At 36.4% G+C, this 15,902-nt stretch overlaps 2 protein-coding genes across 2 annotated transcripts; one reads left to right on the forward strand and one right to left on the reverse strand.

Moving 5' to 3' along the window:
• The first annotated feature begins 4,163 nt into the window (after positions 1-4,163).
• Positions 4,164-8,653, forward strand: LOC113307706. The gene is made up of 12 exons (XM_026556153.1): positions 4,164-4,500; positions 4,611-4,653; positions 4,872-4,961; positions 5,063-5,138; positions 5,322-5,391; positions 5,507-5,650; positions 5,752-5,856; positions 5,948-6,094; positions 6,243-6,318; positions 6,472-6,560; positions 6,788-6,879; positions 7,564-8,653. Exons 1-12 carry the CDS (start codon positions 4,252-4,254, stop codon positions 8,651-8,653), a joined length of 2,271 nt encoding a protein of 756 aa, XP_026411938.1. The 5' UTR covers positions 4,164-4,251.
• Positions 8,654-9,432: 779 nt separating this feature from the next.
• LOC113307620 (ABC transporter G family member 20-like) lies at positions 9,433-11,359 on the reverse strand. Its single transcript, XM_026556070.1, has one exon. It carries the CDS (start codon positions 11,353-11,355, stop codon positions 9,433-9,435), a length of 1,923 nt encoding a protein of 640 aa, XP_026411855.1. The 5' UTR covers positions 11,356-11,359.
• Between the last annotated feature and the right edge of the window lie 4,543 nt (positions 11,360-15,902).

Consider the following 15,902-nt stretch of genomic DNA (forward strand, 5'->3'; position numbering starts at 1 on the left):
CAGACAAGGAGAAGAATTATCTTCAGAAGATTGGAGAATTAGAAACTCGCTTAGCTTTTGAAGAAAAAGATTTATCTGCTCGCAACTCCAAGTATCGGCAATTGAAGAAGAATTTCACCATCATGGTTTCAAACAATAGTAATGATGCTAATCGTGCTCGCGAAGTTGTTGTTAAGAAAATATGCGTTGAGAATAACATTCCTCTTACAAAGTATAAATTTCCGGAAATCCCTGACAATGTACATATTTCTGATATTTCGGACAGTGAAGGAGAAGATGAAGAATCTGAAGAAGAAATAAGCGGTTCTGAGGTTGATCAAGACGAAGAAAATGAAGACTAATCATTTTCACTTGTTGTAAATTCTTTTTTTTCTGAATATTTTCATGTAACCTTAAAAACATGCACTTTTTGGGCATTAACTTTCACTCCTTTAATATAAATTCCCTTTGTTCGCATTCGGTACTAGTAGACAGAGGCAAGTACGGGTCGAATCCATAGGGAGCGGTGGAAATATCGTAACCAATAATCCTGATAGACTAACCAGTGATGATGTTTTTGGATTTTTATAATTGAAAATGAAACATTAAAAATAAATAAAAAGAATTAACTAAATACAAAGAGAAAGAGAGTGTGTAACCAGGGTCTACGATGTCCACCATTATTTCCATTCGCTGCTGAAAAGAATTCATAATTCTAAATACGCGTTTAGATATCTTTGATCTATAGAAACACCTAGTATTGGTATATTTTTTCTAATATAACTTGCATCTCCTATGCATAACCCATCAAAGTCTCCAAAGCATGGTTTATCAAATTATAATGGTAAGCATATTATTGAAACTACGTATTTATGGATTTACGATTATTATTTGGTCGTTTAAGTATAACTCATCAAATGATTTAACCTAAGCATGGATTATCAAATACTATAACAAATGGAATTGCAAAACCATATAAATTAATGCACTTAGGCTATCGTATTACAAATCCGATGAAGCAACAGTAATTATTCTATAAGAAATCAATAGAGCGTAAATATAAAATTATTTGAATCAATACATAATTGCCTAAAACCAAATATTATCAATTTAATCATGGTCTATTGTTAGGAATGGTTTCCACCGTAGAACCCTAATTAAAAAATTATTAGAATCAATTCATAATTACCTAAACACAAGTATTATCAATTTAATCACGGTCTATTGTTAGAAATGGTTTCCACCGTAGAACCCAAATTACAAAATTATTAGAACATGGTTATGAATTTCTCAAAATCCATAAAAATAATCATAAGAAAGAAAAAGATTAAACCGAACGCTGTCGTCTCTTCAATCCGAATAAGCTCCTCAAATGGCACGAAAGCCCACACCGTCTGTCTTCCTTTCCCTCTGCTGTCACCGACCAGAGAAGAAAACCAAACTCCAGCCGCCCAAGAAAAATGAACTCCAGCCGACCTCCCTCCCCTTTATCCGTAACCAACCAGAAGAATATCCCCCAAGAATCTCCCCTGAAGCAGTGCATGCATGGATGGCGCCATAGAATCCACTTTGGAAAGAAAATATGTTCCATGGCTTTACTATCGACTGCATTTATTCAATCCCACTAATAAAGGTAGGTGAGCTGATGTTACTTCCCTTTTTCTTTTCAATTTTCTTTCCATTTTAATCCACGGGTGGAATACGAAATGGTCACTCGTGGTAAAACACAAAATCCACTCAAATGCCACCATCCATCACGTGCCCACCATCATCGTGCCCACCGTCATCGTAAAATAATTTCCTTCACCACCTGGACATCATTTTTCCCTCCATAAATTGTTTTCAAACTTCCAAAATATATTCACCAAATGGCCCAGTTAACCAAATCTCGCCCAAAGCCCACCATGCAAATAAAGAAGCCCAAGTTCCTTTTCTAGTTCCATGAGTTGCAAACTCCAGTATAACTTCCAATATAGCTTCCCGTTTAGCCGTTTATTTCCCAAGTGATCAGGTTTACTTCTACTTTCTATAAAAGCACTAAAACAGTGTTGTTAGTCAAAATAACGGATCCTAACTAATATAACTATGGGTATAAAATGTAGCACATACGTGCTTATCAGTTGATTATTGGAGAAACTGAAGCCAATACAGAGACCAATTAGCTGCATCTGTTCTCTCATCAATTAAGCCTAATGGTTGATCTTAACATACCTTTTCTTTTTTTCTCCTCAATAGTTTCTTTCTATTTGTACGTCATCGCTTTCCATTGCTTGTTTTGTATCTGTGACATGACACATGAGTAATTCAGTTATATTGCAGTAAGGAAAATCTTCCATGATTTAGGTTTAGGCGAAAATTCTGTAATTGATTAATTTTATTTTATTAATTGCATATATAAAGAAAAGCTGAGTCACCCGATTTCCTTTCTAACACAATTTCCATACTAACAGTCTAACACAATTTCCTTAGACAAAAACAGAATCACCAATTTCCTTTGTAAGATTTCCTTAATTAAATGGGAAACAAATAGCTTGACGATTTCATTTTTTTTTTTTATGTTTTCTTTAACGATTTGGATGTAAGTGTTGTCCACCTTTGACGCTGTTACTAACCTACAGTTAAGTTTTGGTGTAAACACGGTGTAACAAAATTATTTAAATTCAGATTCTGAAATATGTATTATCCACCTACTTTGTCTTCCCCGTTATTAACAAACAGTTGAGTGTTTATTATAAACAAAGTGTAAGCAATTTTTAATTATTACAACCAATAAAATTATGCTAAGTGTCCTCACCATAACTTCTACATTAGAAAATATTTCGGCCAACATGAAGTGAGGGTTTCATTATCGTTTAAGGTGAGAGCATATTTTGTCAACGCCTTTAAGAGGGAAGATTAGAGAGCTAACTCAAGGAATTATAATTATCTTAAAATTAGGTTACGTATCCTACGAGTCACCTACTGATATATATATCATCCAAGTAATGATAAACGGATTGGGTGTCATATAGTTGATGACTAAGTCGTTGCATTAAAATAAAATCTGACTTTTTCCAATCTCTAAACAAGAAGAAATCAAAATCTGATTTTTTCCATCTCTAAACAAGAGGAAATAAAAGCAGAACAATGGGATAATAATATAATATAGCATTTAACTTTTTATCATCTTAATTGAACATTTGTTCTAGTTATTTATAATTTATTCAGAGTAGCACAGAAAGCATATTTGGAAACGTATGTCTTGATGAGAATGAAAAGTCCATTAAGGCATACCGAGCACATACCTTCGGAGATAACAAAAAGTATATTTGGAAACATTTGTATACCGAGCACAAAAAATATCTTCGGAGATAACAAAAAGTCGAGATAGCTCATATATATGGAGTACAAGAAGTCGACATAGCTTCTATCCAACACAAAAAGTTTTTTCCGGTATAGCTCATGTATAGTAAGCAAAATCTCGTCGGACACATATCTCATAACGAATTTCAGCTTGTTGTAGTAGCGCACAGATCTTTTCAGAACACATATAAAAGGCTTACTTTGAGAACATATATAAAGATATCTCTTAACAGAGATATAAGGCCTTGAGACAAAAGATTGTCTCTAGAACGAGAGACAATTAATGTCTGTTATTTTCTCTTAGATGGAAGATGTCCCCGTTATTTTCTCTTAGATGGAAGATGTCCCCAGTATCTTAAGTGATATTTACCACAAAGATCTTTGTATCTCGAATTGAGGATTTTTCTAAATATTTCGGAAGAGATTCTGTATTTTCCCGGACAACCATGCTAGAAATGTGGGTCCATCTGCGCAACATTAACCACCACCAGTTCGCACGATTTTTTGTCAGTTAGATCCACGATATAAGCAAACCACGTTATTAGTCAGGGTAGAAAATACAATATCGTCTTCGTTAATTCATTTGTTAGAGTTGTTAGAGCTGCTAAATTATATCATCCCCGCGCGTAATATCCGGTGTAAGTTATCATATTATTATCCACAGTTAGAGAGAAATCTTTCTTACGGTTGAAACACGCAAATTAAGAAGATACCAATCTTGAGCAGTGGACCAGAACCTCGTGGGATGCGAAAAATTAAAGAACCTCCACGCATACATGGATACAAATACCCAGGAGAAGGAGGAGTTAGATTCTGTGTAAACTAATCCTTTTCTTCTAAGAGTTCTAATTAATATCCAAGCTCAAACTTATAACTACTAGCACACGAAACGATCAAGAAATTATTCAAAGAAGATAGGAAAAGTTAGAGATGGAAGAAATAAACATGGAAGGGAGTTTATTAAGACAGATGATGAAGCTGATGATGACCACTGAGAAAGAAATTACCCCTCTTGAACCTCATCTGGCATTTTGTTATTCCTCGTTCATGAAAGATATCCAGGGACTTCTTTTTGGAAAGGCTTCTAAGATTCCTAGTATGCTGTTTGGAACCGAGTCTCAGACTAAACACATCTTCGCTATTAAACAATATTTAGGCCTCGACGAGCTTCTAAATGCTGTGAGTTAGCATATTTTTTTGTACTGTTTCAGGTGCATGCTATACGTTTTCCTTGTTTTGCTTCGGTTTAATTAGTTCTATACATAACTTGATGATCTCTTTCCTTGCAGTTTTGCGTGTTGTGTTCTGTTTGCAGGGCACTAGACACAGTTGGTTAGTTCCCTTTATATGTCAGACTACTGTTAATTGATGATTTTCCGATTTCTCCTGCTAGACTGTTCTATATACCCTCCTGTTGTAGTAACAAATAGTGATTATTATCGGTGGCTTTGCTATTTTCTTGACGCATCGATCGCTAGTATTATCATCTTATCTTATGGATCTGTTTCCTCTTTATTAGCTAATGGTAGGCTTAAAATTAATTGTCACAGAGGATGACACGACCATCCCTTCAGAGTTAAAGGTGCATGTCCTGGAAAATTTTCACCGTCACATTTATGATCGTGAGCTTCCCTTTTCATGTAAGCAGTCGTCTTAATCACACATTGTCATGCATTTTTGTAATCACATTGTGCTTTTTATAATGATGGATAATCTTAACTCATGGTCTGTTTCATTTAAGGTGGCACCAAAGACCACAAAGTTCTCATGGACCAATATCATCACGTTTCAACCGCATTGTTGGAGCTCCAAAAAGGGTAATTGTACCAGCACTTCAAAGCAACTAATTAAAAAAATCTTAATTATCGAACTGTTGCGAGCTCTATAAGAAAAATTTATTTTAGTTTTAGGACTAATATTAAGCTAGTTCTAGCCATCTTGTGTTTTGCTTCAAAGTTGCACGTAACGATTATTCCAACTTCTCATTAATTGCTTTGCAGTTACCAAAATTCAATTGAAACCATAGTGAAAACAATGGGTGCTGGAATGGCCAAATTTTTGCTGAATGAGGTCAAAATACTTTTTTATCTGGACATTATATATATATATAAGTACGTGGGTCTTCAATATATAGATCAATAATGAATTTCGGTGGATCATTAGCAGTTCATTTTATGTTCTATAGGTAGAAACGGTGGATGATTACAACGAGTATTGTCATTATGTTGGTGGATTTGGTTTTCTGGAAATGTCGAAACACTTGCACGCCTCCAATTTGGACGATATGACTTCGGATCATCTCTCCAATTCCATGGGTTTAATATTTCAGGTCATATTCTTACTGAGAACATAGGGAGTGCTAACTAATTAACCACTCAACCAGGGGATTATTCATATCCGTAATTAACATGTATTTATATATCTATCCAGAAAGTACATTTTATTGAAGACTTTTTCGACGATATGAATGAGATACCAAAAGGACGCATGTACTGGCCTCGTGAAATTTGGAGTAAATATGTTGACAAACTTGAGGTGACGCTACTTCACGTTCCCACTTCAGATTTTGTACATACTTTTAAAGATTGTTGTTCTTATATATTCTCGTTATGTCGTTTGGCTTCAGGACTTGTTATACAAAGAAAACTCGGAAAAAGCTGTTTGTTGTTTGAATGATATGGTTACTGATGCATTGTCACATGTGGTTGACTGTCTGGAGTACCTTTCCACTTTGCGGCATACTGGTGTATTCCAAGTATATGCTATTGGTCAGGTATGAAACTAGGATTCCAAATTTCATCCAAAAAACGAAAATTAAACCAGGAACCCATGGGATACTCGAACTTCAATTCTATGATCGAATTGAACGTGCAAGGTTATTTGAAGTTCACTTATATTTTGATACTGATCATGCATATTAGATTCTTGCCATCGGAACCCTGAGTTTGTGTTACAACAACGTTAAAGTTTTTAGAGGAGGAGTGAGAATGAGTCGTGGTAAGAAACTAGCTATATATCCTCCCTCAATGAACCTCATTACATATATAGATCTGATATTTTTCTAGTTTTGACAAATATCTATCTATCTCTCTCTATATATATTAAACCGAGCGGATGTTTACAGTCTAGCATGTGCTAATGATATTGTAGATCAGTTTTTTAAAGTTGTCCTTGGAACAAAAGCCATGTCTGATGTTTATCAAGCTGTCTATGATTTTTCGAGTACGCTGAAGATTAAGGTATTCACACTTAACCTTGTTAGATCTCGGTACACTCTAAGTTTTGCTCCAATGTGATTAATTAAAAGAATTCTGCCATGCCTTAGCTTGTTCTAAAGACAGAATGGCTCTACGTACTTCTACTTTTAAACTGATTTGCCTTATGGATACATAGTTCTAGATTAACAACTTACAAGTATTCGTTTTTGTTCTCATTGCGCGATGCTTTCCATGGAATTTTATTGCAGATTGATGTTAATGATCCTAATGCAACAAAGACACTTAGATGTGTAGAAGAGATACAAAAAGTTTGTGAAAATCCTGATGTATTGAGTCAAAGGTTGGTTGTTATTCTGTTAAAGTATTTCTTTTTAGTGGCAAATGTAATTAATGAGTTTAGGAAGGAAGTTCAAACTCAACCACCTAAAAGATTATCTGTAAAGAATAAAACAATTAGATGGGCCTCTTAGATTGGACCTATTTTTGATTATTTATTCTTTGATTGTTTTTTGTGAGTGGTCAACTAGATTGAACCCTGACCAACCCATCTGATTCCTTAAAGGGTCATTAAGGTGTACAGGCAATCTCTCAAGGAAATGACAGATTACCCACTAAGGTTACTATCTTCGAAACATCTTGAAGTTGATCTAGAACTATGCATCATAATTAGAAGCTTTTACCCAACAGAGAATATAACTGCAATATCCAAATATTCACAAAGGCACGACAAAACCATTATTATTGCAGCAGGAAACTTATAGATCAAGGCCACTGTAAAAACCCAAAATCTTAAATACCTAGTCTAAAGCTATATGGTCGAAAACCTTGGTTTAGATACATTAAATCACCCAACTAAGTAAAATAAAACAAAGGAACATTTATATAAGAGGAAATCTGAGATCAAATTTGGTCCCAACACGGACCAAATCCAGTTTCCAAGGGGAGGCCAATAGGGAGTCTTTTTTCTTAAAGTAATTGATAACCAAAAAGAATATGTTTTTTATTCTGAATTGTTAATCCATAGGAGTTCATTCTTAGAGACGGGAGTAGACGAGAAGAAGTGTCAACTTCAGCAAGGTGCAGTGGAGGAGCAGGTGGACCCATTTTCTCTTGTTGCTGATGAACTCTCTCTTATTGGTAACCGGTTAAGAGAGATGGTGGTTTCTGAGATCCCTAAGCTTGCCTCAGCTGCAGAATACTACTTTCAGATGGGGGTAGAGGGAAAGAGGTTTCGTCCCACAGTTTTGTTGTTGATGGCATCAGCACTAAATGTGTCACTCCCTGGGTCCGGGTCTGATGTTGTCACCAACGATGACATGCGTACAAGATATCATCGTATTGCTGAAGCCACCGAGATGATCCATGTCGCAAGTCTTCTTCACGATGATGTGCTAGATGATGCTGAAACAAGACGTGGTGTTCGCTCCCTTAACTTTTTAATGGGTAATAAGCTGTCTGTGTTAACAGGGGATTTTTTGCTTTCTCGAGCTTGTTTGGTCCTTGCCAGTCTAAAAAACCCCGAGATCGGTTTATTATTTTCAATGGTTTTGGAGCATCTTGTAACAGGTGAACTAATGCAAATGAAAAGTACCTCAGAACAACAATGTAGCATGGATCAATATATGCGCAAGACATACTACAAGACTGCATCATTGATTGCAAATAGCTGCAAATCAGTCGCTATTTTGGCAACATGCCAGGAAACTGAAGTTGCAATGCTGGCTTATAATTATGGAAGAAATCTGGGGTTGGCGTATCAGTTGATTGATGATGTTCTCGATTTCACAGGGACATCGGCTTCCCTTGGGAAGGGTTCTCTCTCGGATATTCGACATGGGATTATAACAGCTCCACTATTGTTTGCCATTGAAGAATTCCCACAATTACAAGAAGTTGTCAATCGAGATCTTGATGACCCCAGATATGTTGATCTTTCTCTTGAATACCTTGGGAAGAGTCGCGGAATACAAAGAACTATTGAGCTAGCAAAAGAACATGCCAACCTGGCAGCTTCAGCTATTAATTCTCTGCCTCAGAGTGGTGATGAAAACGTCATTATATCGAGACAGGCACTTGTGGACCTCACTCATATCGTCATCACAAGAAAAAAGTAGAGGGTCTTTGTTTGTTGCCTTCTTTAACTGTATTATTAGTGATAATTATTTAGATTTCGGTTTTCCGACTACAAATAACAATCAATTATTAAACTTGAACAAATTTAAGAAAGAGGCAAGATTGCCCAATTTCCATCTAGTCTTAGAGTTACTAGAGTTGCTGAGTTCTGAGTTAGTTGCTAGCTTTACTGAGTTAGCAGTAAGTTACACAAACGACGATCTAAACATACTTCTAACGAAAAAGTTATTAAATAAAAAGAATGTTTCCTAGAACGACGAAAACTGATAATTGAAACCCTACTTAAAGGAATTTGGGTACTGAGAACCCTAGGCAAAGGAAGTTGGCTAAATTGTGCATGAATTCCTAGTCTAATTTGATTATAATTTTTTCAATGTGTTCACTACATGAAGAGAAATTCAGAATACATTGAATACATAGACCACCAACTGCAAATAAAATTACTCTTGCAGATAGCCCAGAATTGCCCAGAATTCATATCACCCAGGAGGCAACAAGCATGGGAAATTGAGGTTTCCCACCAACTAAAAATAAAGTTGTCCACTGATTTTACTCAATGTCATGAAAAATACTAGATTATTTACTGAATACATTTTGCACTTATTAGACTACATGAACTCTACAGTTGACGACATAGACGTACGTGTGGGTCAGAAGCACCAGAAAATGGGAGCAAAGAGAATTCAACAAATCTGCAGCAAAAATTACATAAGATATAATAAGTCTTAACTCAAGAACATGAATTAGCCGGAAAAAAACCCTACTTCCTCTTGTTTTTGCTGCCAAATGATAAAGCGAAATAAAACAGAATTCTGTAGATAACACCAAAAGCTAAAGTGATCCACAAGCAACTCCATTTGCTTAAATCTATTGCATCCAGCTTTCTTATTATATCCAACCCAGTCATTACACAGGACATAGCTGGTTCAGCACCAACTTTGGCAACACATAAATTTGGCTTGTCGAATTCGTTCAACACGAGGGCTTGGAAAGGATATTTCATTGGAGACATATAATGGAACCAGATCCAGTATGATGGAATTCTATCTCTATTCATATAGAAACCACTGTATAATAGGAATAAACCAACGAGAGTCATAGCCACAGTGTAACCCACCACAACTTGGAAAAACAATCCAGATATCAAACATATTAGAGAATTAGCTGCCCAACCTGACGCGCATATCGCCAAGAAATAGAAAAGGAAACTAAGAAATCCACCATCTAGACTTACAGCAGGAAAAGTTATTGATGCTAATATAAGAGATAACACGATTAATGTAGGTATAACTATAATCGAATGGTATAGAATGTAAGATGAACGACGATACGCGTTATAAGCTGTTTCTCTCATAAAAATGTACCTTTCTTGGACGAAAACTCCAAGCCAATCTGTGTTTCCAAAGAAGATTATGGTCACTATAAAAACGAAGAACCCAAGTCGTTCTACAATACCTCTTTCTGTTTTATCAGGGTGCCAAAACGTACTAGCTAAAATAAAACCTGAAGCAACCACACCAGCCACTCGGACTAAGAATATTTCAGCTGAGCGCTTTGAGTTTATTAGTGATCGTTTCATCAGCACAATTATTTCAACCCAAAATGAATTAGCAAATTTTGAACTGGTCCATGTCCGGCCACTGCCGTTAGCACAAGTATTATATATGGCTTCTTTTAAGCTTGGAAGATCTAACCCATTGGAATGCTTTGAGGTGTAAGGGTGATTCCTTATTGTCTGCCAGGATTTGTTGAATTCAACGATGCTTTTAGTGCCGCCAGGTAACCCTTCGAGGTTGCTATATAAATCAAGCATGAATTCGGTGGTTTCGCCATTTTCTGTGACGGGATGACCAAACTCCGACAAGAAAACTGAGAGGTGTGTTGGCGTGCCGTAGTAGACGGTTTCTCCCTGTGAGAGGAAGATCAAATGGTCAAATAGGCCAACAACTCTGGAACTAGGTTGGTGAACCGACATAATAACTATTCTCCCTGTTCGAGCAATTTGTTGCAGGATTTTCACCACCATGAAAGCACTCGATGAATCGAGTCCAGACGTTGGCTCGTCGAGAAGCATTAGAATTGGATCATGAATAATACCCACTCCAATTGAAACCCGTCGTCGTTCACCTCCGGATATGCCTCTATGACCTTCGTCTCCTATTAAGGTCTTTGCAGCATCACGTAACCCAAGTTCTTCGATTACAGTTTGAACTCTTGCCATCTTCTTTGATTTGGACACCGAGCGAGGCAATCTAAACTCAGCTGAGAACATGAGTGTCTCTTCCACTGTTAACATAGGGAATAGCAAATCGTCTTGCATGACATAAGCCGATATCGATTTAAGTACCGCGGACTCTAGAGTTTCGCCATTCAATGTTACGGATCCTCTCAAGCTCTTCTTAGATATCTTATTTGCAAGTGCATCGATCAAAGTAGTCTTTCCAGAACCACTAGGACCAAGAATAGCAAAAATCTCACCTTCTCTAGCTTCACCTGAGATATCATTCAACAACACTTTTTTCCTCGACAGTGTATCTATTGTTCCGGTATCCTTCCGGCAAAGCATACGGCGGATTGTAATTTCCTTACGTATGTTAATGCTGTAGGTTAGATTGTTGAACTGGAGAACAAACGGAGTAGATATCGTCTTGTTTTGTTGTTCAAGATCCTCATTTTGAGACATTGAAGTCTCCTGCAAAGCAATCTCCTGTTGGAAATTTAGAGTAACCATATTTTCACCCATAAACATATAGAGGTAATAACCGATATTTTGGGGAACAATGTAGATATGTGATGATTTAGAGAAATAAAAATCATTTTCGTAATGCAACTAGCTAGCCAACTACTACCTTCCATTTCCTAGTAATTTGTGAACCGACAATTTCTAAACAAGTAATTTGGGGTCAGTAATTAATTAATTTAGAAAAAGAAAAAAAAAAGTTTCTTTCCCTGACTACCTTACGTGAAATATGGATCCAACTGCGGGGATCAGAACCTCGTGAATGTTGAAAATTGATTACCCATCAATCATACATGGAGAAATATGGGCAACAAACACAGGAGTTGGATTGTGTGAAAACTTAATGCCCATCGTGCGTGAATGGTGAACTAGTGCTTCGCCACACCTTGCACAGGCTCAAGTTCATCATCCCAAGAGAATTAAATGCTCCCTCCGTCCCACTAATAAGTGACCTAGTTATTTTTAGATTTTGTCCCACCATTAAATGACCTCTATCACTAAACAAGGAGATATTTTTAAAATTATCCTTTAATTGATTATAAGAAATATAAGAAATATGCATAATTTGATAGTCATGTTTATATTCGTTAAATAGGTGTTTTAAAATGCTATTCAATGGTACGAAGTTTGCGAACATCCGTGGTGTAGTTTGAGAGATAAACCATTTCAAAATTTCACTATTTATTATCCATAAGGGTATAACTGTAAAAAATGCTTAAAAATACTTTTCTCCTTACTTGCCTTAAAAATTGTGCAAACTTGAACTAGGTCACTTAATAGTGGGACGTAGGGAGTAGATGGGATAAAGGTTGTAGTCACTAAATGTCCCAGCAGCTGGTTGTTTCGCCACTACGTCCTTCAAAATTGTGGATAGAATAGTTATTTTATTGCAAGCATCCAATAGAATGGGTTCTAAATCTGACTAGTTTGAAACCTGTGTTATGCGTATATTTCTTACACAGTTGGTTCATGTCTACTGAGGCGGGGCTTCGCCTCGCACCCGCGCTAATAAGGATTCTAATAAACTGCCATAGAATTACTATCCAACATACTGACAATTAACAGTATTATGTTTCCTTCATCCCATGATACATACAACATAACATTTTAAATTTAGTTAATTAACCCAAACAAGTATATAACACTTTAGAAAAGAAATAAAATACGAGTTGACATTCTGTTTAATTCATTCAGTAAAATACCCTTTCTGTTAATAAATTTAACAATATGTACAGTTACAGATGTTGATACACACCAGTATTCGCCTATTAACATCAGAAAATCAAATTCTCATCTGATGCAACCCATATCAAACACAATAGATTTATAAAAATGCTATATGTTAGCTTTATGTTCCGATTAGCTTAACCGCTAGTTGGCTGCCGCTTACAATATCGGACTACCACAAATTATTAATTGATTTTGACCTTTAATTAACTACAAAGTAAAATAATCTAATGACGGGATTCTCATTTTACCATTTCATCAAAAAGACTATAAGCATAAGATCATCTTAAGTACAAGCGTAACCCGTTAACGAAGCTTGAATTAGGAGGGAATGTGTTGCTCCGGATAGAGTCAGTGATTTGATGCATCCCTTGATCATTCCTACCAAGAAGATTTAACATCATTTAAACCAATTGATAAGAAAAAAAATAAATAGTGGATTATAGATCTAACTTCTTCCTATTAATCGAATAAGAAACTCGAACTGAAATCAAAGAAATTAGGTTTTCAAAATCGTAAAAAATAATCTAAAATATATAAAGAAACATCGACAATTAAATTAAATGATAAACAACATGTTCTCATCTTTCATACCACTTTCAATTAATGAAATCTTCATATATGCTAATTGTGGGTGCAAAATACCGCACACTCATTAGTTACGCGAATTAATACATTTAGTGTTACACGAATAAAGACGCACATCATATATTCAGGATGACGAATTGGATGATGTTACTAAGTCATGATAAAAGTGTGAAGATCTATGCGGCAGTGAAGAATCCGAACGGTAGTATAAATGTCCAAGCGACTATGACACACGTTAGATCCAAAAATAAGGGCTTTATTACCCGTCCTCCACTATGTAAACTCCTATAAAAGGAACCAACTACCATTGTATAGAGGAGAGATCTTTTTGGTGAGCTTAGACGAGATATTTAGGAGAGAGAAAGTTATTTGCTTCCCAAGTTAGGGTTTTCTCGTATCTTTGTACTTGTTCTAAGATTTTAATAAAAGTTCTTAAGTATTTCATTATGGTTTCTTAGATTATATCACAGATTATATTAAGGGTGTATTGGCGCTAGAAATCAGCTCGGATGATATACCTTGTTGGTGAAATTCATTCAAAAAAAGCTCGAATATTTTCATAGTTTTTGTTCGCTTTATCTACAATCTTTGAGAGTTTTAGAGGCTTAGATCTGAAAAAAGCAACCAAAAGTTTTCATCTCAGAAAAATTATTTTCACTAGTAACACTTTCGATTCTTTAAAAAGTGCTTTTTCCTTTGTCAAGAGAAAATATTGTTCCATGTCAAAGAGATGGTGAGACAAGCATCTATAACAGAACAAGTGATAGCAACTAGGAGGAGAAGAAATCACAGGAAGAATAAGAAGCGAAATTGTTGAATCATCAAGGATGGGAGAGAGGAACAATCGAAGAAAACAGGTCCAAACTCAGATCCAACGCGAACAGGCGGAGAACAACAGCATCAACTATGATGCAGTAAGTGTCCATACTACGGATATAGATACGACAGAAGAAAATGAGCAAAGAACTGGTGAGGAAGGACTAATAAGAGAAAATGAAGATAATATGACCGTAGAGGAGCTCCGACAAAGGTTAGTCGCAGAAAGAAGGAGAGAAGAAAAAGCACGCGCGAATTTGACGCGTCAGAATGATGAACTAAGAGAAGCGAATAACAGATTACAAGAGAAGAGGTCACGAAGTACCACATGTGCAAGCTAAAGGTCAAGCAAAAGTAGGAGCACGTCAAGGCGTAGACGATCTAGCAGAAGGGATACTAGATAGGAGCAACTCATAGATAACAACATTGTTGAAAATTTGCAGGTAGGCGATAATATACGGGAGGAGCGCGATCATCATCGCATTGAACAACATCCAATCGATGATCGATACGCACAACAAGGTGAACATTATCGCACACAAGAAAACTGCAGAGGCAACCGCAATGAGCGGCATGGTGAACATAACCGAGTCCATCATGCTCAGGAAGACAAAACCGATGAAGAACAAGGGAGAACGATATTACATGGTAGATAAATATTGTGAAATCAACGAGAGTGCGAAGAAGAAGAGAAAAGCAACATTGACGCTCAGATCAATGCAAGACATGAAATGAATGAAAGAGATAGACGAAGAAGAAGAAGAAGACGGAGAAGAGAGGAGGAAGAAGAGCGAGCTACAAGAGGCTATGCGTCAAAATAGGCGTGACAACAGACTAAGGGAATCAAGGCTACCGCAAGATGCAGATCACACAGTGAATGAAGAAATCTTAAGAGAATTAGCGAAAGTAAGAGCAATGATGACAACTTGGAGGGATGGAGGTAAGCGACAATTACATGAAGTAATAGAAGAAGCGGGGAAAACGCCATTCGCAAGAAAAATACAAATGGCAGGAGTACCAACTAAATGCACCTTACCTGTATTTACTAACATTTTTGTTTGAACAACATGTGCAGTGCAACATATAAAGGCGTACAGCAGATCTCTGTTACAATGGGAAGATAATGATGTAGTATTATGCAAGTAGTTCCCCTCCAGTCTAACAGGAGAAGCTTTACAATGGTTTGAGGGATTGCCCAAAGGAGCAATAACATCATTCAATCATCTACATACCATATTCTTAGGATCATATATGAGCAACAACATGTTACGACCAGGTATAGAGAAGGTATTTAGCTTGCGAAGAAGGATCAATGAAGGCTTACGCAACTTAACCACGCGTTGGAGGATCATGTGTAGTGAAATTGCTGGAAGAGTAGATGAGAGGAATCTCATACTAGCTTTTATTAACGCACTTTTTCCAACAGATTTGTTGTATACGCAGATATTCAGGATAAAAGATACCATCACAACGACATACCTACGCGAGTACCAAGAAGAGTATATCGCACTCAAGGAAAAGCAAAGAGAAATGGTGTCTTATCCAGTTGCGATTACAAATGCAAAAGAAGGAAACGCAAGCCTGCTTCCAAACACAACAAATGCAGTTGCAAGTACATCCCAAGGGAGTCAAGAAAAGCTGGTAATAGAAGATAAACAAAAGCAAGTAGCCATGAGTAGTAGAGATCAAGAAATGTATGAAAGGGAGTACAAAGAAAGACAATACAATAACAATACAGGTAATAACAATATTCAAATGCTAGATAATCAAACAGAAGGCTCTGGAGGAAAAAATAGATACTATAATCAAGGCCCAGGAGGAAATAGAACAGTCTGGAAAGAAATAAAGATGTCGCGTCT

This window comes from Papaver somniferum, chromosome 9, assembly GCF_003573695.1.
Source record: "Papaver somniferum cultivar HN1 chromosome 9, ASM357369v1, whole genome shotgun sequence".
NCBI lineage: Eukaryota > Viridiplantae > Streptophyta > Magnoliopsida > Ranunculales > Papaveraceae > Papaver > Papaver somniferum.

Bases quoted from the DNA above. Each gene is read 5' to 3' on its own strand.
- LOC113307706 (XM_026556153.1), top strand. From the start codon at position 4,252: ATGGAAGAAATAAACATGGAAGGGAGTTTATTAAGACAGATGATGAAG. The intron at 5,651-5,751 runs GTCATATTCTTA...ATATCTATCCAG, and splicing joins CCATGGGTTTAATATTTCAG to AAAGTACATTTTATTGAAGA. The intron at 6,319-6,471 runs GTAAGAAACTAG...ATGATATTGTAG, and splicing joins AGGAGTGAGAATGAGTCGTG to ATCAGTTTTTTAAAGTTGTC.
- LOC113307620 (XM_026556070.1), bottom strand. From the start codon at position 11,355: ATGTCTCAAAATGAGGATCTTGAACAACAAAACAAGACGATATCTACT.